General features: G+C 47.0%; 1 protein-coding gene across 1 annotated transcript in view; it reads left to right on the top strand.

Annotated features, from left to right (window-relative positions):
• CDHR2 (cadherin related family member 2) overlaps positions 1-23,617 on the top strand; it is a 220,419-nt gene that overhangs the window by 62,175 nt on the left and 134,627 nt on the right. The window contains exon 7 of the mRNA XM_069764192.1: positions 2,995-3,084. Within this exon, the coding sequence (XP_069620293.1) occupies positions 2,995-3,084 (90 nt within the window). The remainder of the gene's footprint in view (positions 1-2,994; positions 3,085-23,617) is intronic.

Here is a 23,617-nt window from a genome sequence, read left to right as displayed (position 1 = left end):
CCTTGGCCAGGTGGGTAGTTTATACGGCAGACTGCACACATAATACAATTGTCCCCGGCAACAGTCCGTCTGTGCCACTCCTTTTACTCCAAGATGCTCTGCCCTTTTTGGGCACCTCCAACTTTCTTGGAATCCACCCCCTTTTGGACAACTACCCCCTTTTGGGATACAGCACCTTTTGGGACTCTGCCCCCTTTTGGGCAACTATCCCCTTTAGTGAAACCACCCTCTTTTTGGACTCCAACCCTTTTGGACAACTAACCCCATTTGGGATGCTGCCCCCTTTTGGGACTCCGCCCCCTTTTGGTCAACTTTCCATGGACCACCCATCAGCTCCTGGGACCCTCCAGATGGTTTTGCGGACTGTTGTGAATTCTGTGGTCAAGCTCCCTCCTGTGGTCATGAGTGGTACTTCGGCTGGTTCTGTCTATGAGCTTCCGCTGGTATATGTGAGTGGGGCTGCGGCTTCTGAGTTTCCTTCCTCAGGTGACGAGGTTAAGTCGTTAGGTGCTGCTCTATTTAACTCCACCTAGTTCTTTGTTCCTGGCCTTCAGTCAATGTTCCAGTATTGGTCTGGCTCTCTCCTGGATCGTTCTTGTGGCCTGTCTGCCCTGCATAAGCTAAGTTCTGCTTGTGTTACTTTTGTTTGCTGTATTTTCTGTCCAGCTTGCTATATTGGTTTTTCTTGCTTGCTGGAAGCTCTGAGACGCAGAGGGAGCACCTCCGTACCGTTAGTCGGTGCGGAGGGTCTTTTTGCCCCTCTGCGTGGTTGTTTGTAGGTTTTTGTGTTGACCGCAAAGCTATCTTTCCTATCCTCGGTCTATTCAGTAAGTCGGGCCTCACTTTGCTAAATCTATTTCATCTCTGTGTTTGTATTTTCATCTTAACTCACAGTCATTATATGTGGGGGGATGCCTTTTCCTTTGGGGAATTTCTCTGAGGCAAGGTATGCTTATTTTTCTATCTTCAGGGCTAGTTAGTTTCTCAGGCTGTACCGAGTTGCATAGGGAGCGTTAGGAGCAATCCACGGCTACCTCTAGTGTGGTATGATAGGATTAGGGATTGTGGTCAGCAGAGTTTCCACGTCTCAGAGCTCGTCCTATGTTAGTAACTATCAGGTCACTTTGTGTGCTCTTAACCACTAGGTCCATTGTGGTTCTGAATCACCTGTTCATAACAGCGGACCTCCGACGGTTTTGCAGACCTTGAGACAGCTCTGTGGACCTCCAGATGGCTCTGCAGGCCTCAAGTTGGCTATCAAAACTCCTGCTGCGGTCGTTCTTGGTCCTGACACACTCCTCCGAACCACTGCAAATCTTTGTAAGCCTGCCAAGTTACCGCCAGAAGCTTTAATCTTTCTGGTCCTGCCGAGCCACTGCCAGATGCCTGCCTCCTCGTGTGCTGCTGTAGTAGTATCATTGTCCCCAGCAACCAGGCCACACTGCTGCAGAATCCAGAGGACGTGTACCTAATCTGTTGCCCCCAGCAGCCAAGTTTGTAGGCCTTGTCCATTGCCCCTAGCAAAAAGGCTACAAAAGTGCATGCATTCTCCACGATATGTGACGTAGCGATCGCTGAACAGGTTGGGTTATACCCGCTTGGTAGTGATATTTGAACACACAGGAGCAGATTCGCTTTTAAACAAGTCCAAAACTCGTGTTTATTATAGCCTCATAAACCACTCTATCAACCCTGATAGGCATGTAAACAACACACAATCCACAGACAGTCTATTCCAGTCCGGTTCCGTTCACACAGTCCCAATGCCTGACGTCCGACAGAACACCATGCCCCAGGCTCTGGGTTACCTGGCTAACAGCACCTCAGGTTTTCCCAGCCTGGCTTCCTCTGGGTTCTGTCTGTAGTCTACACCCTTGGTGTCTCCTGGACCTACAGGAGCTCCGTTAGCTCCAGTCTCACACATGGACATCCTCCATGTGCTGCACACAGGAAACAAATACCACCTTCCTGTCTTTACAGGAGCAGACGCCTTGGGAGGTATGTGGTTAACCAGTTCCACCCATAACTTTTGGTTATCCCTAAATCTAGCCCTAAATCCAGCCCTTACTAAAATACAGGCTTGTGGGACTACAATACCCAGTCACCTGTCCTGGATTCAGATCGCAGCAGACTTCTGTCTGTGTGATACACACCTATTCCTCAGTACACTACTGGACGGTACATCACAATGCATATTGCATTCTTGCAGTCACATGACTGCTCAGTCTACTTTCACACTAGCGTCGGACTCAGCCCATCGCAGTGCGTCGGGCCGAGGTTCCGACGCTAGCAGTGAATGCGCCGCACAACGGAGGCAGCGGATGCATTTTTCCTGCGCATCCGCTGCCCCATTGTAAGGTGCGGGGATGTGGGTCCGTCGGCAGCAAAAACCGTTACATGTAACGTTTTTTGCTCCCGGCGGTCCGCCACAATGCGTTGCAATGCATTACAATGCATTGCAATGCGTCACTAATGTTAATCTATGGGGCAAAAACGCATCCTGCAAACAACTTTGGAGGATGCGTTTTTTCCCATAAACGACGCATTGCGACGTATTGCAAAAAACGCTAGTGTGAAAGTAGCCTCAGTCTCGCCACCGACTCCGGAGAGTCCTTACATTGTGTGCTGTGTATGATGTGAGGTTTCACAAGTCTGCAGTCACATGAAATAAAATTTTGTGAAATACCTGGACAAACTCTTTATTGAATAGGGCCCTTATCTTCTATCTGACGTTTACAATAGGATTGTCCATTTTGGACAATTTTTTTATGTTAAACGGGTCCTTGTACAATGAATTGATCGCTGAGTGCAGTGCACCCCAGACCTCTATTAGTCAGTGGTAATTTATGGACAAACCCTATAGTGTCATCGTTACACATGAGCTTCTCTTAGCTTTTTAAATTGGAACAAAGCCAGCAGCATTTTATGTACAGTAAAACTATTTTAAATAATCTACTGGTAGATAAAAATAATTATTATTTTCTTTTATTGCAGACTACGTTGCTAGGTTCTATAATTTGCAATGTTACAGCAGAAGACTTTGATGATAGGAGAATGATACCAGTGACATTTTCAATTGAAGAGGTGAAAGATAAATGACCTTACATTGATTTTGAACAATCTCCTAATGCTGTTTACTTATATGTCTTTTCCTTATGTCCTTATTCTATGTCTTATATTAGACTATTGGCATCTTGCATTGTTCTGATTCATTTAGATCAGTGTTTCTCAACTCCAGTCCTCAAGAACCACCAAAAGGTCATGTTTTCAGGATTTCCTTAATATTGCATAGGTGATAGAGTTAATGCTTGAGCAGGTGATGAAATTATCACCTGTGCAATACTAAGGCTGCCGTCACACTAGCAGTATTGGGTCAGTATTTTACATCAGTATTTGTAAGCCAAAACCAGGAGTGGGTGATAAATGCAAAAGTGGTGCATATGTTTCTATTATACTTTTCCTCTATTTGTTCCACTCCTGGTTTTGGCTTACAAATACTGATGTAAAATACTGACCAAATACTGCTAGTGTGACGGCAGCCTAAGGATATCCTGAAAACTAGACCTGTTGGTGGGTCTTGACTTGAGGACTGGAGTTGAGAAACACTGATTTAGATAAATACCTAGTGATATATTAAATCACTTAGGTTACATTTACATATCAATTTCTATTTTTATATAAATAAAATTATTATTATTACTTCTACAAGTATGTAATACAGACCACTTTTCTTTCACATATTCATTTTGCATCCACTTTACATCCATGTTACATGCATACTTTTTGTTTCATTCATTTAGAAACTAAAAGAGATAGACAGTCTTTTAGACAAACTTTTGTTTTCCCATTTATCCAACAATTGATCAGTGAAAAACAGATGAAACATGGTTGAAACTGTGAAGTAGAAAGCATGACTTTCAATTCACAAAACCAATGAGAATAGGACATGCTGAGCTTTGTGGATCAGATCCATGGATCGGTTAGAAATTGATGTGTGTATGGATTAATGAAACTCTACGGGTCAGAGTGCTGTTTGTTTATAAAGCAGTCGGCACATAGACATGTACCAGAGATGAGTGCATGCAGCCTTATGCTAAGCGCACATGGAAGAAGTTGTTAGAGTATTACACCAACTCAAACTGATGAAACATCAACTTCTAAATTAAAGTGATGGCTGGATTTAGGGGCTGAAGAACTGAGGAAAAAGAAACTCCTTAGGCTGCCGTCACACTAGCAGTATTTGGTCAGTATTAGGGTTGAGCGACCTTGACTTTTTTAGGGTCGAGTCGGGTTTCGCGAAACACGACTATCTCAAAAGTCGAGTCGAGTGAAATCGGCTGACTGTGGCGAAAAGTCGAGGATCGACCGAAACACGAAACCCAATGCAAATCAATGGGAATTTTTTTTTTTCTCTCTCTCTTTCTCTCTCTCTCTCTCTCCCTGAACTGAAAAGCTAGTGTTGCACATTGCAAATCGCTACAGCGCAAAAGCGACAACATAGCGATATGCGTCCACGCCCCTAAGACCTATGTCATCACTCTGCCCACGCTCCTTCATTGGCTGAAAAAATGGCGCCAAGCGCGTCATACGAAACGCGACTTTGGCGCGAAAGTCGCATACCGCATGGCTGACCCCACACAGGGATCGGGACGGGTTTCATGAAACCCGACTTTGCCAAAAGTCGGCGACTTTTGAAAATGAACGATCCGTTTCGCTCAACCCTAGTCAGTATTTTACATCAGTATGTGTAAGCCAAAACCAGGAGTGGAACAAATAGAGGAAAAGTATAACAGAAACATATGCACCACTTCTGTATTACCACCCACTCCTGGTTTTGGCTTACAAATACTGATGTAAAATACTGACCAAATACTGCTAGTGTGACGGCAGCCTCAGACTTTTCAAAAGATACCATAATTTCAGTCAATTTGCCCTGAGCCAAAAAGGAAAGAGAAGTAAGGTGTGAACTAGCAATAATTGCAAATACCAAAAAATGCAAGCCAGGAAATGACAATAACTTGTAGCTCCATGACTACTTCAGCAGAAATGAGGTCTTGTTGAGATTCAGAAATATTTCATTTATAATGGCATGACAAAATTCCTATAATGGCCATCCCTCATATTAAATGTTGTTTTCCACTCATCAACCATATGAAGTTTTAGACTCACACCAAATTTAGTTCCTTAAAGATCCTAGTCTTCTCTTTGAAAGTAAGTGTTCGGGCTAGCGGAACACAACAAATAGTAAGATAGGTAGAATAAGGTACGTTCGCAGCCCGGGGTCCACCTTGCAGAGATGGAACCTGCTGCCAAGTAATGACGGACTATATGGCGGTACAATGTGAATACACACACGGGTTACTTCACCTTGTGTGAAGGAAGCGAACCCTGTTAAGTCACAGCTTCGCGGTACCGCACACAAGAGCACAAGCAAGGAGTCTCCGAGCTCAGTCCTAAGACTTGGGATGTGAGTCTGTGTAGACTACTTGCGGTCGACACCGCAACTGGGGTGTCAGCGTAACCAAAATAATAACTAAAGAATGCACGAGAGTGCGTGCGGTGCCGCACTGGCGGATGCCACTAACCACCCAGGCTTGGGTCAGGAAAGCGCTGTGAAAGCGCATGGCGCCGCACTGGCGGGCACAGCAACTAGACGCTGTATTGGTGTGTAACATGCTGTTGGGTAAGTCGGGCGCTAGACAGCAATCATCCACCTTCCACGAACAGTCATCCAATAGGGAGGGCTTTTTAAAGAGCAACTTTCACTCACAACACACACACGTTTACAAATGTACACTAGCGCATGGCCGTGCGGTCATGCAGAGCTTACATAGCTGCAGCACGTTCAGGACCTTCCAATAAAGGACCAATGGAAGGCTGCCACAGAAGTTTAGCACCTTCGAGACTTTCCTGGAGGACCAATGGGAACCGCTGCAGCATCTGAGCATGTGACCCTCGATCTCCAATGGGAGATCTCACCCTGGGCATGCTCAGAAGGGAAAAAGCAGGACTTAGTCCCAAAAGCATCTGCTCGCCGCTTCCCAGCACTGGCTTCAATGGCAGAAGCTGGAAGAGCAGAAGTAACCCTATGCACAGAGTGAGACTGAGCAAGACGCTGGGACCGACGTCTCTGCTGAGCAGACTCCACTGCGGCTGGAGAAGAATGGGAAACCGCAGCGAGATGGTTCGAGATTCCCCCTGTGCAGAGGCGGGAACTCGACACCTAACAGTAAGCTGCAACCAATAATTTTTCCTGATGGTTATATTGTTAAAGTAACTGTAATCAAAACAATGACTCCATCCCCCCTATGGACAGAAAGAAACTAGTACCAGCAAGAGACTCTTTGTTCTTTTGCTGTATTGACATAGTCTCTATGGTTATATACCTGACCATAAGAAGAAGATCAATGGCAGATGTCACGCCCGCTGCGCATACTCACCCGGCTTCTTCCATCCCGCAGCGCGCTCGCGATCCTGTCCCACGCCGTGCTGCGTCCTCCTTTGCTGGCTCTCGGCGTCCGGTCTCTCTGCGCATGCGCGGTCGCGTCTCCTCCGTCGCTGGGCCTGCTGGGAGGTCGCGACCCGATGGCTCCGCCCCAACATGGCGGCGCCCATCGGCTATTTCTTCTCGGCGTCTTTCCAGGCAAGACGCCTTTGCCTTGTAGGTGCACTGCCTGCTGTCAGTGTCCCTATGCCCTAAGGCTCCCCTGTATCTTTTCCCAGCTTAGTTCTCGCTTTGTCTCAGTGTTAGTTCCATGTTCCTGCTGTGTCCTGTCAAGCTCCGTGTTCCTGCTGTGTCCTGCCAAGTTCCGTGTTCCTACTGTGTCCTGCCAAGTTCCGTGTTCCTGCTGTGTCCCGCCAAGTTCCGTGTTCCTGCTGTGTCCTGCCAAGTTCCATGTTCCTGCTGTGTCCCGCCAAGTTCCGTGTTCCTGCTGTGTCCTGCCAAGTTCCGTGTTCCTGCTGTGTCCTGCCAAGTTCCGTGTTCCTGCTGTGTCCTGCCAAGTTCCATGTTCCTGCTGTGTCCTGCCAAGTTCCGTGTTCCTGCCGTGTCCTGCCAAGTTCCGTGTTCCTGCTGTGTCCTGCCAAATTCTGCCGAGGATTTTTGAACCAATGCCGTCTTCACTTTGAACTTCTGCCCCAGCATTACCCGACGGATCGGTCCAAAGTTGCCTTTTTGATTTCCCATCTGGAGGGTGACGCCTTGGCATGGGTTAATCCACTCTGGGAGTGAGACGATCCCCTAGTCTCCCGGTTGTCTGAATTTTTGGAGACCTTCCGTCTTGTCTTTGACGAACCTGGTCATCTGGCCTCTACTACTGAGGCTCTATTGTCTCTCCATCAGGGATCGTTATCTGTGGGCCAGTATGCTATTCAGTTCCGCACCCTCTCCTCTGACTTAGGCTGGAACAATGAGGCTTTAGTGGGCGCTTTCTAGCGGGGCCTCTCTGGGCGCATTAAAGATGAGTTAGCTGGTCGGGACACCCCTACGGTTTTGAAGGATTTAATTTCCTTAGCTACCCGTATTGACCTTCGGTTCCAGGAACGCGCCCGGGAGCGGAGATCTCTTCGTCCTTCCCCTGCCACCCGTAAGCCACTCAGCCCACAGCCTAGGACTTCCTCTCTGGCGTCCGCACCAGAACCTATGCAAGTGGACCGTCTTAAGATGTCTGAACAGCGACGTAAAGAGAGGCGTACTAAGGGTTTATGTTTTTACTGCGGGAGTGCTGCCCATCTGCTGCGGTCTTGCCCTGAACGTCCGGAAAACTCCTCCGCCTAGGTCAAGTAAGAGAGGCCTCCCTAGGTGTGTGTGATTCCTCTCAACCCCTCACTTTGTCTGTCCTTTTGCATATTGCTGGCAAGGGCATTTCTCTGGATGCTTATGTGGATTCTGGCGCAGCAGGGAATTTTATCAGGTTGGAAGAGGTTTTGAAATTCTCCGTTCCAGTCAAAACCCTAGATGCTCCTGTGATTCTTGCATCTGTGGATGGTAGACCGTTACAGGAGACCATTACTCAAGTTACGCTTGAGGTGGAACTTCAAGTTGGGGTTCTGCATAAGGAAAAAATTGCATTTTATGTTTTAGCGGGTCTGTCTCATCCTATGCTTTTAGGTCTTCCTTGGTTACGGAATCACGAGCCCACTTTAGATTGGCGCAACGGCAATATCTTGCGCTTGGGAGAGCTTTGTCGGGAACGTTGTCTGCTGCCGGTGCATCCTGTAGGTTCTTCTTCTTCTCCTTCCTCCTCTTTTCCCACCTTACCCTGCGTCTACAGTGCTTTCTCCGATGTCTTCAACAAAAAAGAGGCTGAGGGTCTTCCGCCTCATCGTCTCTATGATTGTCCCATAGATCTCGTGCCTGGAACTAACCCGCCCAGGGGAAGAATCTATCCTCTCTCTCCTGCTGAGACACAGGCTATGTCTGAGTATATTCAGGAAAATCTTGCTAAAGGATTCATTCGCAGGTCTTCTTCTCCCGCCGGAGCAGGGTTTTTTTTCGTGAAGAAGAAGGATGGTTCTCTTCGTCCCTGTATTGATTATCGAGGCCTAAACAACATCACGGTGAAGAACAAATATCCTCTGCCACTCATTCCAGAACTCTTCGATCATCTTCGAGGTGCGCAAATTTTTACCAAGCTGGATTTACGTGGCGCATACAATCTGGTTCGAATTCGTGCGGGCGATGAGTGGAAGACCGCCTTCAATACTCGTGACGGTCACTATGAATACTTGGTTATGCCATTTGGTCTCTGCAATGCCCGTGCGGTTTTCCAGGAATTTGTGAACAATGTATTTCGGGATCTTCTCTACTCCTCAGTCGTGGTTTACCTTGACGACATTCTCATCTTTTCTCCTGATCTCTCCACTCATAGACGAGATGTCCGCCGTGTTCTGCAACGCCTAAGAGAGAATCATCTGTTCGCTAAGATTGAGAAGTGCGTCTTTGAGCAATCTTCACTTCCCTTCCTTGGATATATTGTCTCAAGATCCGGCTTAGAGATGGATCCAGAGAAGGTTTCTGCTGTCTTGAATTGGCCCCGTCCTCTTGGAACAAAAGCAATCCAACGTTTTCTTGGCTTTGCCAATTACTATAGACAATTTATTTCTCATTTTTCTTCCATGACTAAGCCTATCTCTGCCCTAGTTCACAAGGGAGTCAACTCCAGTCTTTGGACCCCTGAGGCTGAAGAGGCCTTTCAGTCCCTTAAACAAAGCTTCGCTACAGCCCCTGTGCTTCATCGTCCTGATGCTAATAGACCGTTTGTCCTTGAAGTCGACGCATCCTCTGTTGGAGCCGGAGCAGTACTTTTACAAAGATCCTCGTCCGGACATTTGGTGACCTGTGGTTTTTTTTCTAAAGCCTTTTCTGCTCCTGAGCGTAACTACTCCATTGGGGATAAAGAACTATTGGCTATCAAACTAGCCTTAGAAGAGTGGCGTTATCTCCTTGAGGGGTCTCTTCATCCATTCACCATTTACACAGACCACAAGAATCTGGCCTATATTCAGTCTGCCCAAAGACTAAATCCACGACAAGCCAGATGGTCTTTATTCTTCGGACGATTTGAATTTGAACTTCATTTTCGACCCGGAAATAAAAATGTCAAAGCGGATGCACTTTCTAGATCCTTTCAGCCTCAGGACATTGAGGATTCTCCGGCTCACATTATTGATCCTGCGAAGATCGTCACTCTCGCTCCTCTAAGAGTGATTTCAGCTCCTCCTGGCAAGACTCTTGTGTCTAATCAAGACAAGGAGAGAGTTTTACGTTGGGGTCACTCCTCCAAGATTGCGGGGCATGTAGGAGTCAAGAAAACAATTTCCCTCATCTCTCGGCACTACTGGTGGCCATCTCTCCGACGAGACATCACCGAATTCGTTGCTTCTTGTTCTTCTTGTGCCAAAAATAAAGTTCCTAGGCAGCTTCCTTCCGGTCTCCTGCATCCTCTGCCTGTGCCTTCCGTCCCATGGAGCCATATCGCTATGGACTTCATCACTGATCTACCTTGTTCCTCGGATTGCTCTGTCATTCTAGTTGTTGTGGATCGGTTCTCTAAGATGGCTCATTTCATCGCGTTGCCTGGTCTGCCTTCCGCTCCTGAGTTGGCAAGAATCTTTTTACACCAAGTCTTCCGTCTTCATGGTTTTCCACTTCATATTGTCTCAGACCGCGGAGTACAATTTACCTCACGTTTTTCGAGAGCTCTCTGTAGTCTATTGAAAATTAACTTGGACTTCTCTTCCGCTTATCACCCCCAGTCCAACGGTCAAGTAGAGCGAGTTAATCAAGTCCTGACTACCTACTTACGACACTTTTCCAATGCACATCAAGATGACTGGGTCTCCCTTCTCCCCTGGGCTGAGTTCTCATATAACAATCTTCCCAGTGAGTCTTCCTCCAAATCTCCCTTTTTTGTGGTCTATGGTCAACATCCGAGCATTCCTCTTCCTGTTTCTCTCTCCTCGGGGGTACCGGCAGCGGATTTCTTGTCCCGGGAATTCTCTAAGATTTGGAGTGAGACTAAAGAGGCTCTTGAGAGAGCTAGCCATAATATGAAGAGATTTGCTGATAAAAGGCGTTTGGATGCTCCTCCCTATTCTCCGGGTGATAAAGTTTGGCTCTCCTCTCGCTATATCAAGCTCAAAATCCCCTCTTACAAACTGGGTCCTCGCTATATTGGTCCTTTTCCTATCTTGAGTCGCATTAATGATGTTTCCTACAAATTGAAACTACCTGCCTCTTTACGCATTCCCAATGCCTTCCATGTATCTCTTCTCAAGCCCGCAGTCTTTAATCGTTTTCACTCCGCTACCTCTCTTTCTCCTCAGCTCTGTACCACTGATGGAATCTTTAATGTTAAAGATATTCTTGCCAAAAAGGTAGTTAGGGGCAAAACTTATTTTTTGATTGATTGGGAGGGATTCGGTCCTGAGGAGAGGTCCTGGGAGCCTCGAGAGAACATCAATGCTCCTCTTATCATGAAAAGATTCCTTTCTAGCCTTAAAAGGAGGGGGACTAAGGAGGGGGGTACTGTCACGCCCGCTGCGCATACTCACCCGGCTTCTTCCATCCCGCGGCGCGCTCGCGATCCTGTCCCGCGCCGCGCTGCGTCCTCCTTTGCCGGCTCTCGGCGTCCGGTCTCTCTGCGCATGCGCGGTCGCGTCTCCTCCGTCGCTGGGCCTGCTGGGAGGTCGCGACCCGATGGCTCCGCCCCAACATGGCGGCGCCCATCGGCTATTTCTTCTCGGCGTCTTTCCAGGCAAGATGCCTTTGACTTGTAGGTGCACTGCCTGCTGTCAGTGTCCCTATGCCCTAAGGCTCCCCTGTATCTTTTCCCAGCTTAGTTCTCGCTTTGTCTCAGTGTTAGTTCCGTGTTCCTGCTGTGTCCTGTCAAGCTCCGTGTTCCTGCTGTGTCCTGCCAAGTTCCGTGTTCCTGCTGTGTCCTGCCAAGTTCCGTGTTCCTGCTGTGTCCCGCCAAGTTCCGTGTTCCTGCTGTGTCCCGCCAAGTTCCGTGTTCCTGCTGTGTCCTGCCAAGTTCCGTGTTCCTGCTGTGTCCTGCCAAGTTCCGTGTTCCTGCTGTGTCCTGCCAAGTTCCGTGTTCCTGCTGTGTCCTGCCAAGTTCCGTGTTCCTGCCGTGTCCTGCCAAGTTCCGTGTTCCTGCTGTGTCCTGCCAAGTTCTGTGTTCCTGCCGTCTCCTGCCAAGTCCTGTGTTCCTGCCGTCTCCTGCCAAGTCCTGTGTTCCTGCCGTGTCCTGCACCATCTCGTGTTCCTGTCTTTATCAGTTAAGTCCTGTTTTCCTATCATTTTACCGCCATTCCAATAGCTCTGTGGTCACCTTCCTTATCTTGGGTCGTCCCTTTGGCTCTAGCTGTTGTGTCTCCATTCCCCCGAGGTCCTGCCCCTAACACAACCTGTATAGGGGGTGATTCCATCTGGTCCGCTCGACCCCGGGGGCTCTAGAGTCACGACCCAGAGGGTCCACTCTCGGATTTTTGTCCGAATCCCTACAGCAGAGATGTAATAACGATGCGGTGAAAGTTTCTTTACGTTGTAGAACTTCTCTAAAGTTTTTCAGAAGACATGGAATGTATACTGAACATACACGAGGCTTGATGTTAGCATAGCTTTATAGTGTTCTTGATGACATCTGGTGCACGAGATTGAAAGAAAGAGGCTTGATCAAGCACAGACATTTCTGGAAATAAACAGGACCCCAAGATAAATTTTCTGAACTAGTCTGAAATATTTTGTCATGTTTATCTGAAAAATCACTCACAAGGGTGTGGACTTTGTGCAAGAATTGCCAATTTGGAACTGTGACAAAAACTTTAAAATCAAACACTAATATCATGTAGATTTGATTTACAAACTGAGGACGTCAATAAACACCATGCCATCATTTGCTGTAAATCTTGGGACAGTTCATGAACTTAAGGTTACACTCACACTTCCATGGAAGGGTTACCATCCGAGAGAAACTGACTGATTTTTTCTCACAGGTGTCATCCTAGTTGCTTTCTATTTTTTTCTCGTTTTTTTTCCCATTGAAGCAGGTAAACTGCCTCACCTTTTTTTAACCATTGACTCCTACAATATATGAGTTAAAAATGGATTAAACGCGGAAGGAATGCTGAAGTATAAAGTATGTCTTCAGTGTGTCATCGGTTATATACAGATACCAATAGACTTTAGTGGCTGAGTCTGATAAGCTGCAAAAAGGATGAGAATATGACATTCTATGAGTCTCAAGAACTGGAAACATGAATCCATTTTAAAACTGATGTCAGTATGGATCAGTCACGATTCAATGTGCTTGTGTGCTGTCCGAGGATACAACGGACAGCACCAGGGCGTGACACAGGGATGTATAAATGTAGCCTTAGGGCTTGTTCAGACAAGTGTAATATACAGATGCGACATCTGCTAGGGTCGTGGGGTACTCGGAACCGTCTCAGACAGTTCTTCGGGGAGTTATCACGGCAGCGGTGACCCGGTCTGTGGCCCTGGTGCACAATAAAAATGATGAGGGAAAGTTTGTAGGGGATTTAACGTGACACCACCTGTGGTGTTCGGCAATGAGTGGCCGACGCTGCTTAAGGTGACTGAATTTAACTAGGGGAGAGACCGCTGGTACCACATTCAGTGAAATTCAGTACTCCCGGACTGAGGAAACACAAACATATTAACATGTGAACAATTATAACTATTTACAAGATTTCAAAAATAAAAATTACAAAAACCAAAGCTCAAAAATTGTCCTCTCGATGATTAGTCCATGCGTCATTGTCCATTGTTCATTCCTGAGCCAAGTTGGTAACTATACATAAGTAAGGTCCTGGCCACACATAGTCCTGTGACAAAATTGTCCTTCAACAGGTTATTATGAATATTTTTAAAAGTTCATAGAGTAAGTCTCTGTAGGCTCTCATGCTTAGCTGTTGCAATTACACACATTATTAACTTATTTAAAGTATTAACATAGTTACATTTTAGTCACTATACCGGGCTGGGACCTGACCTCTGGTACTATGGGTGGATCTACGCAGTACAGGTAACTGTGATGACTTAGCTTGGTCTGGTGTGTTGTTTGTCACAGGTGCGGACCCACTAGTGTCTGTGCTACTGGTAGGCCTGCATTTTACTGGTAAGCTGGACAACCATCTGCAACTTCTTAGACTCACCATGGGTCTGACAGATTCACCTCTGGCAGGGGGTAGATTTTCTTGCTCCGCTGCTGGTGTGGCATCTGCTACTTGAGCCCACTGATCTTCAGGCTGGTCTTGAGTCGCATCTCTATTTGTCACTACTAGCTGGGGAAAGGTCAAAACGGGCATGACTGTGGCCTGGTTCACTCTTGTCCAATTTGGAGGGAACTTGCCGAGTACTGTGCTGATCTTTTTCTCCACCTCTTCCATTGGCTGAGGAATGTCTTGGTCTTCAATCATTTCTTTTAGTTGGTTAGGGCATGGTTTTAGATGATCTCTCGATATCCCACTGAGGTTTCTCCTCCATCTTTGCTGATGAGGCACACCTTGGTGTTATCAAAGTCTGAAGGCATAACAGTGTGTGGTTCAGCCTCCCACTGATCATCTAGTTTGTAAACTCGTCTCTACGTTTTGAGTACCTGTTCTCCGGGTGACAAGGGAACTGCAGGGGCATACTGATTATAATGTCTTTCCTGCCTCTGTCTTGCTTGGGACAAACTCTTCTCTACGCATTCTTGCACTTTGTGGTATTGCTGCTGTATTCCACTCTGCATCTGATGGTGTAGTATCAGGTGTTATAACTCCAATGTCCAAGTCAATGGGTAATTTGCCAGGTCTTGCTCTCATCAGGTAGGCCGGAGTGCAGTTGATGGAGTTTACTGGGATATGGTTGTATAGATCTACCAAATCCGGCAACTTCTCTGGCCACTGGTTTCGCTCTTCCAGGGGCAAGGTCTTCAACAGGTCAATTACCACCTGGTTAATTTTCTCGCACATGCCATTTGTCTGCGGATGGTACGGCATTGTCCTAATTTTCTTGCAACCGTACAGGTTACAGAACTCCTGGAACACTTCTGCCTCAAAGGCTGGGCCTTGGTCGGTGAGCACTTGTTCAGGTAACCGTGCAGTCGACAAAAATGTTCTTGAAATGCTTTGGCTGCCGTCTTCGCTGTTTGTTCTTTGACAGGCACGACTGCCATGAAACTTGAGTAATGTTATGCCAAACAAACAAGATTCCGAAATGAGCGGCACCAGGTAACTAGTAATCTTCACAGACTATAGAACATATGGGACCAGCTTTCCATCAGACTTAAAAACACAATTGATGCATTCATGGGCGGTGCTCTACATATAGCAGAACAATAGAGTTACACACTATGTAAGCATAAAAGATGTGGCACTCACCCCAAGATTGCCGAAAAACAATGTCCTTTAATTCGCTTTCTCCTGTCCTCGCACCCCTCACTTTTACCTGCCGCCTCTCCACAGATGTCTAATGCCGCATAAAGCGAATTAAAAGACATTGTTTTTCAACAATCTTGGGGTGAGTGCCACATCTTTTATGCTTACATAAACTTGAGTAATGGTCCACTATGGTCAGAGCGTAGGTGTATTCAGCCCTACTCCGAGTCAGCTTCACATGATCCAAAGCTACTAGTTCAAGCGGCTGCTTCGTGATGATCGGCTGTAATGGAGCTCGCTGGCTGTTATGGTCTTTCCTGCGCAGGTTACATGGGCCACATTCTCGGCACCACCTCTCAATGGCTTTCCTCATGCCAATCCAGTAGAATCTCTCACAAAGTAGCACCTCCAACTTCTTCCACCCGAAGTGTCCTGCTCCATCTTTGTATGCCTCGAAGACCATTGACGCATCCCATTTCGGGACTATCATTTGCCAGACCAGTTTGTGTGTGCGCGAGTTGCTGTTCCTCTGACACAGCTCACCCTCATAGATGAACAGCTTGCCCTTCTCCTTCCATAACTGATGTGTTTCATGTGGAAACACAAGTTGTTTCATGTGGGCCAGGGTGTGAGTCAGCTTGTGTCAGCAACTCCTTTACTAGGCGGACTGCTGGGTCGCTATCCTGCATCTCTGCCCATCCATGGTGGGGCAACGGGTTAAATATGGCCTCTTGCATGAAATAGCGCTTGTTCCTCATGCAATGGGAGCACTGGGCTGCCTCGTGGCGGTGGATGGCTGGTAACTTGATTTCTTCTAGCTCTTCTGGGTCTTCTCCCTTGTCTGGTAAATTGGGCAACCTGGACAGCGCATCAGCATTAGCATTCTTATGCCCCGCTCGGTATTTGATGGTAAATTCATAGTTGGACAGCCAGGCCATCCATTGCTGTTCCAATGCACCTAGCCTTGCAGTTTCCAAGTGAGTCAGCGGATTATTGTCCGTGAAAATGGTACACTTCGCTGAAGCCAGTTAGTGTTTGAATCACTCAGTCACAGCCCAGACTATGGCGAGAAACTCCAACTTGAAGGAACTATAGTTGTCACAGTTCCTTTCAGTGGGACGAAGCTTCCTGCTGGCGTAGACAATCTCTCTCTCTCTGCCTTTCTGCACTTGTGACAGCACTGCTTCCAATCCCACATTACGGGCGTCAGTGTAAAGTATAAATGGTTGGTCATAGTCAAGAAAGCCAGGACTTCATCTCCTGTGAGAGCCAACTTCAAAAGGGTGAAGGATTCTTCTAGCCTGCTGTTCCACTCGAACGGAGGATTCTTGTTCTTGGCCTTCTTGGATTGGCCCACTAGAATGCCTTGCAGGGGTGCGGCTATCTTGGTGATGCCCTTGATGAATCTCCGGTAGTAGCCTACCATCCCGAAGAACTGCCGTACTTCATGAATGGAGTTGGGTCTTGGCCAGTCCCAGATAATGGTGACTTTGTCAGGGTTTGTGCCACATTTTCTGCGCTTACTACGTGGCCTAGGTACTGCACCTTGGGATTCAACAGGTAGCGTTTGGATGGCTTCACTTTAAGGTCAAAGTTGGACAGGACTTCGAACACCTCGGCCAGGTGTTTCAAGTGGTCTTCATAGGTTTTGGAGAAGATGATGACGTCATCCAAGTACAATAGAATTGTTTCTAAGTTTGTATTTCCTAGGCAGCATTCCATTAACTGCTGGAACGTTCCTGGTGCATTACAGGGTCCGAATGGCATCCAATTGAACTCACAGAGGCCCATTGGTGCCGTAAATGCTGTCTTCTCTCTATTTGCCTCTGCCACGGGAACCTGCCAATACCCACTGGTGAGATTCAAGGTGGAGAAATAGCAGATTTCAGTGCAGCTAATGATTCCGCAATTCTGGGTAACAGGTAGGCGTCCCTATGTGTAATGCGGTTAATCTGCCTGTAGTCAACACACATCCTCATTGTACCATCTCTCTTTCTAACGAAGACTAGCCGAGCTGCCCAGGGCTAGAACTGTCTCTGATCACCCCAGCCTCCTTCATCTCCCTTAACATACCCTTGGCTCACTGATAGTGAGCTGGAGGTACAAGCAGGTACGTCTCTTTAATGGGCGGATGATCTCCGGTGGGGATGTGGTGTTGGACTCCTTTTACCTGCCCAGAATCTAGAGGGTTTTAGCTAAAGACCCGCTCATATTCTTGGTTCACCCGGTAAGTCTCATGCTCTTGGTGCAAAGAGATGGAGTCAGTAACTTGTGACACCAATCCTCCAGCTGCCCTTCAGAGCCATTGTCTTCCGCCTGGTCAGATGGAAGCAAGGGTTCCACTGCATTGTTACTGAACTCTTTTTCCCCACAATTCAGGATGCGTATCGGTACCCTCCCCTTACGGACATCGACTACCTCTCTGGCTGTCAGGATGGTGGGCCTACTATCAGAGTACACGGGTACTACCAGGGCCTGGTAGTCTTGACTCCTGAGGCCTATTGCTGCTCGACACCAGATTAACCTTTCACTTCTATGGGGCATTGCAATGGGGATTGGATCACTCACTCTGACGCTGCCGACTTCTCCACCAGCCAGCTCTACCTGTTGTCTCTGCATCAGGGCTTTGATCTCTTTCTGCAGGACTCGCTGCTCACCGGAACTGGCAGTTTCGGCTACCTGCTGCAATAAAACAATAACCTTGCCAAGACATTTTTCTATCACATTGTTACCTAGGGTCATCATTGGGTTACATTCTCACCGGTCAATATCTACAGTTATCAGACCTTGTGCTTTCAACTCTACTCGCCCCAACTTCAATGGTCACCCTAATACCCCACTTGCGGCAAAGGCTGACCATTGTCGGCGACTATTATCAGATCATTATCTGAGCCGCGGGTAATATCAGAGTCAGCCCAGTACCGTTTGTAAAGAATATATGGCATAGTCATCACTTTGTCCAGTAAAGTGTTCATCGGGATGCCATCAATCACCACTGGGAGGACCTGTCGTCCTCTGACATACAGTGCTTGTCTCACCAGCTTTGTGGGCCTGGTCGTCTTACTCCTGGGGTTTGGCCCTCTGCCCCATGGGTTGCTCATTTATATTGCAGAATCTTGCGATGTGCCCTGCCTTGTTGCAATGGCGGCAGATGGGCTGTCAGTCCTGGTCGTAGCGATTGCTATCTCTCCCTCTGGTCAGTGGGATTCTTTTCTGCTGCCACCATGGGACGTCATCTGGACTGGAGGCCAGCTGGATCTTCTCCTTTGGGGACACTTGCATGGACTGCATGGTTGTGGTGAGGGCAGCCACACTTTTGGTCAGCTCTTGAACCTGGAGACGTAGGTCTGCAGATGAGTTATTATCTGGGGTCTGCGCTTCGGCCTCAACGGGGATCTGGGAAAAGGATCCTCCTGTTGGTAAATAATCGCTGGACGCCTAGAGGACGCTGTGCTGGAATTTGGTTCACGCAGCACCCGGATGACCCTATCTTTAAAGTGCGCTAAGTCCAGGTCAGGGTTTTGTAGGGTCATGATGTGCAGCTGTGTCCTGTGGGTGTTGGACAGGAGTCCCTCAATAAACTGCTCTTTTAGCAATCTATCCTCATCTTGCATGCTATCGGGGTCAACCTGCTTTATGGCCCGCAGCGCCTCCTGAAGATTAAGGGCATAGTCCCATATACTGTCCTGCACCCTTTGCTTGCACGCAAAGAATCTAATTTTTATCTCTGCTGCAGTGCGGGTGTCAAAGATGTCCTTCAGCATAGCCAATATTTGCTTAACAGTTCTTTTATCAGTATCCGGCCAGTACTTTACCTCCCTCTGGGCCACACAAGTTAACTGGCCAGTAAGGATGCTGACTTTTTGATTCTCAGACAGGGGGTACACTTCAAACAAACTACATACAGTAGTCTCTCCTTAGGGTGTGCGACCCCCCTGACTACTGTGGTAACCAAGCCGCTCCTGGTATGTACGGCATTGATAGTGGCATTACGAGGGCTGCGGCCGCTGCGGGATCTCCACCGGGTTGGACATTTTCCTCCCTCCTAGTGAACCTCAGCCAGACTCTGGGTATTGTTACTGTAGTAGGAGGCTGTTCCACAGGCGGGATAGATTGAGCTCCTGAGTGTTTCCAAGTCAGGGCCTCCTGCTCCCCGCCGCCTGATGTCTGGGGGCGCGGCAGGGTTTCTCTTTGTGCCCTTTCTTGGGCTCCGCCAAGACAAGTAACAGATGATACTGGGAATCCGGGTAGCTTGGAAGCAACTTGGGCTACACCTAGCCAGGTGGGTTCAGAGGCCTTCCTATTGCGCTGTTCTCTTAGGTCCTTGCTACTTTAAGCTCTGCTCAAGTTCCTCTCCTGCATGTTGCTTCTAACCTGTATCGCAGACAGCGTGAGCCTATCATGAGCACTGCCTTTTCACTGGCAGCCTTGGGCTCTTTGTCTGCTTCCGGGTGTCCGATGTGGCCAGGGAGCTTGCAGTCCCCTGCCCTCCAGATTCAGCTGTCGGGGCGTACAGCACCCACACAGTCAAGGACTCTGGCATCCTTTTTTGTCAGCCAGCGCTCCATTCTGGGGTGAGCTTGGTTACAGCTCCACTCCTTAGGTTCTCCTTGACTTCTCTCCTCTTCCTTACTCTCTCAGACTCAGACTAACTAACTCCATCTCCAGGCCAGAACTTATAGGGAAGCTGCCCTGAAACCGGGTATTAGAGCTCCCCCTTCTGGTCTGGAGTAGGAAAAGTGTCGGATGCTGGTGTTACCTGGTAAGGGGACCCCCTCCTTGCTTCCAGGCATGACATCACCCGCTGTGAGGGAGGCAATGCCACTGTGGCAACTGGACTCCTGGGGTGCCACACAGACGTGTGCTATTCTTGTGCACCACAGACAGCACACTGAGAGCACATACATCCATTATAGCCAATGTGTTGGTTTTGCACACAGACCAATGGTCTGAATGAAAAAAAATTTCACCATGCTCTATTTTGGTCCAATTTATGGACTATACTAGTGCATGTAAGTAGCAGGCAGCTTCTGCCCTCGTCCGCTATGTGAACAGGCATATGGAGCCAGTCACATCCACATTTTGTGAATGTTACTCACCCGAGCTTTAATATGGCCTCCTGATTCCAGCATTATAGAACCACTTCCAGCAAAGTTTTTATCCTTCTACTATATTGCAATCATCATATCTTATAACACTGTGTACATGCAATTGCTCACTTGCATTTCTATTCAGTCAAGAATTCTCTTTTCTGTTTTTGTCCCTGCATTTATCATTTCCCTCTTCAATTCCTGACCTAGCTGCTCCTTCCTCCCCCTGCCATAGACTCTTGCAGTGATGACTCATGGCTCATACAGGGAAAATTTACCTCCTGTTTCTACATAGAGCTTAGAAAGATTCAGCTAGTCAGTTTTTAATCACGTTGTCACATTGACTGTGCACAAGGAATGCTGTGAGTGACAGCTCAGCTGTCCTATGGGATCTGGAGTGTGATGGACTGTAAATTTTGTGAGTGACATTCCAGTTATCCAATCTGATCCTGGGGCGTGCTGCGTTATCAACATTTTGATTGACAGCCCTACTGCTCAATCTGGTTTAGTCCGAGGGCATTTCCAAAGGTGGCTCCCATTCTTAATCATTTGCTAGCTACTTAGCTGGCTAGCTGTTGGTAGTCAGTGTCAGTTGTAGCTTTGCTTAATTAGGTGTGTTCGCTTAGCCCTGTGTCTCTTTCCTCTAACCTTGTTGCCAGACCTAGGATTTGCCATGACTATTCTTGTAAATTATCCTTGCTGCTCTTGACGTTATTTGACTTCAGGTATCTGACTCCCGACTTGGCCCCTGACTATTTATTTGCTTTACTACAGTGCCTTGTGAAAGTATTCAGCTCCCTGGAACTTTTCAACCTTGTCCCACATATCATGCTTCAAACATAAAATACAATACAATAAATACAAATGCAAAATATAAATTTGTGGTGAAGAATCAACAACAAGTGGAACACAATTGTGAAGTTGAACGAAATTTATTGGTTATTTTAAATTTTTGTGGAAATTCAAAACTGAAAAGTGGGGTGTGCAATATTATTCGACCTCTTTAACTTAATACTTTGTTGCTCCACCTTTTGCTGCGATTACAGCTTTAAGTCGCTTGGGGTATGTCTCTATCAGTTTTGTACATTGAGAGACTGAAATTCTTGCCCATTCTTCCTTGGCAAACAGCTCGAGCTCATTGAGGTTTGATGGAGATCGTAGGTGAACAGCAGTTTTCAGCTCTTTCCATAGATTCTTGATTGCATTGAGGTCTGGACTTTGACTTGGCCAGTCAAACACCTGGCTACGTTTATTTGTGAATTATTCCATTGTAGATTTTGCTTTATGTTTGGGATCATTGTCTTGTTGGAAGACAAATCTCAGGCCCAGTCTCAGGTCTTTTGCAGACTCCAACAGGTTTTCTTCAAGAATGGTCCTGTATTTGGCTCCATCCAAATTCCCATCAATGTTACCATCTTCCCTGTCCCTGTTGAAGAAAAGCAGGCCCAAACCCTGATGTTGCCACCACCATGTTTGACATTGGGGATGGTGTGTTCCGGGTGATGAGCTGTTTTGCTTGTATGCCAAACATATCGTTTGGCATTGTTGTCAATAAGTTCGATTTTGGTTTCATCTGACCAGAGCACCTTTTTCCACATGTTTGGTGTGTCTCCCAGGTGGCTTGTTGCAAATTTTAAACATTTTTATGGATATCTTTGAGAAATGGCTTTCTTCTTGCCACACTTCCATAAAGGCCAGATTTGTGAAGTGTAGGACTGATTGTTGTCCTATGAACAGACTGTCCCACCTCAGCTGTAGATCTCTGCAGTTCATCCAGAGTGATCATGGGCATCTTGGCTGCATCTCTGATCAAGTCTTCTCCTTGTTTGAGATGAAAGTTTAGAGGGACGGCTGGGTTTTTTGTAGATTTGCAGTAGTATGATACTATTTCCATTTCAATATGATCACTTGCACAGTGCTCCTTGGGATGTTTAAAGTTTTGGAAATCATTTTGTATCAAAATCCAGCTTTAAACTTCTCCACAACAGCATCATGGACCTGCCTGTTGTGTTCCTTGGTCTTCATGATGCTCTCTGTGCTTCAAACAGAACCCTGAGACTATCACAGAGCAGGTGCATTTATACGGAGACTTGATTACATGCAGGCGGATTATACTTATCATCATTAGGCATTTAGGACAACATTGGATCATTCAGAGATCCACAATGAACTTCTGGAGTGTGTTTGCTGCACTGAAAGTAAAGGGGACGAATAATATTGCGCGCCCCACTTTTCAGTTTTTGAATTTCCACAAAAATTTAAAATAACCAATAAATTTTGTTTAACTTCACAATTGTGTTCCACTTGTTGTTGATTCTTCACCAAAAATTTACATTTGATATCTTTATGTTTGAAGCATGATATGTGGGAAAAGGTTGAAAAGTTCCAGTGAGACGAATACTTTCGCAAGGCACTGTACCTTATCTTGACATACCCTTCTGGCACTTGACCCTGGATTGTTCCTAACCACGCCTTTAACTCACCCCCCTGTACTACAAGCCCTCCTGTTATGTGACCTTGGACCTCCTGACTACCCTGTCTCACAGCTTGTCCATGAGTAGTGACTCAGCGTCTCACACATGATGACAGAGATCTAATGTAAAATAGAAGAATTAGCTGGGCAAAGGAAAAAATGAGCAATTGTAAGTGCACCATGCTATATAATACCATATGATGATTGTAATATATTAAATAATTAAAATGTTGATGGGAGTGCTTATTAAGGTCCTGTCACACATAACGATATTGTTAACGATATCATTGCTTTTTGTGACGTAGCAACGATATCGTTAAGGAAATCGTTATGTGTGACAGCGACCAACGATCAGGCCCCTGCTGGGAGATCGTTGGTCGCTGAGGAAAGTCCAGAACTTTATTTCGTCGCTGGACCTCCCGCAGACATCGCTGGATTGGCGTGTGTGACACCGATCCAGCGATGTCTTCACTTGTAACCAGGGTAAACATCGGGTTACTAAGCGCAGGGCCGCACTTAGTAACCCGATGTTTACCCTGGTTACCAGCGTAAACATTAAAAAAACAAACACTACATACTTACCTTCAGCTGTCTGTCCCCGGCGCTCTGCTTCTCTGCACTCCTCCTGCATCCTGTGTCAGCGCCAGCCAGCCGGAAAGCACAGCGGTGATGTCACCGCTCTGCTTTCCGGCTGACCGGCGCTGACAGTGCAGAGGAAAGCACAGCGCCAGAGGACAGACAGCTGAAGGTAAGTATGTAGTGTTTGTTTTTTTAACGTTTACGCTGGTAACCAGGGTAAACATCGGGTTACTAAGCGCGGCCCTGCGCTTAGTAACCCGATGTTTACCCTGGTTACCGGGGACCTCGGGATCGTTGGTCGCTGGAGAGCTGTCTGTGTGACAGCTCTCCAGCGACCAAACAGCGATGCTGCAGCGATCGACATCGTTGTCGGTATCACTGCAGCGTCGCTTAGTGTGACGGTACCTTTACAGGTAGCAACATCCAAAAAGCAGATTTGGAAAGGAGCTAAAATCAAATAATTTCTGTGTATATTGTCCTTTAACCCATAACATGCACATCAGCTCTTTTTATCTTACTCTATTGCATGTGAGACTATGAAACTCTCTGCAGGGTTATAGAGTTGTGCTCAAAAGTTTACATACCCTGG

The sequence above is a fragment of the Ranitomeya imitator genome, chromosome 4 (genome assembly GCF_032444005.1).
Source record: "Ranitomeya imitator isolate aRanImi1 chromosome 4, aRanImi1.pri, whole genome shotgun sequence".
Classification (NCBI taxonomy): domain Eukaryota; kingdom Metazoa; phylum Chordata; class Amphibia; order Anura; family Dendrobatidae; genus Ranitomeya; species Ranitomeya imitator.
The sequence above is the reverse complement of the archived record's forward strand: the minus strand, read 5'-3'. Positions and strand labels throughout refer to the sequence as shown.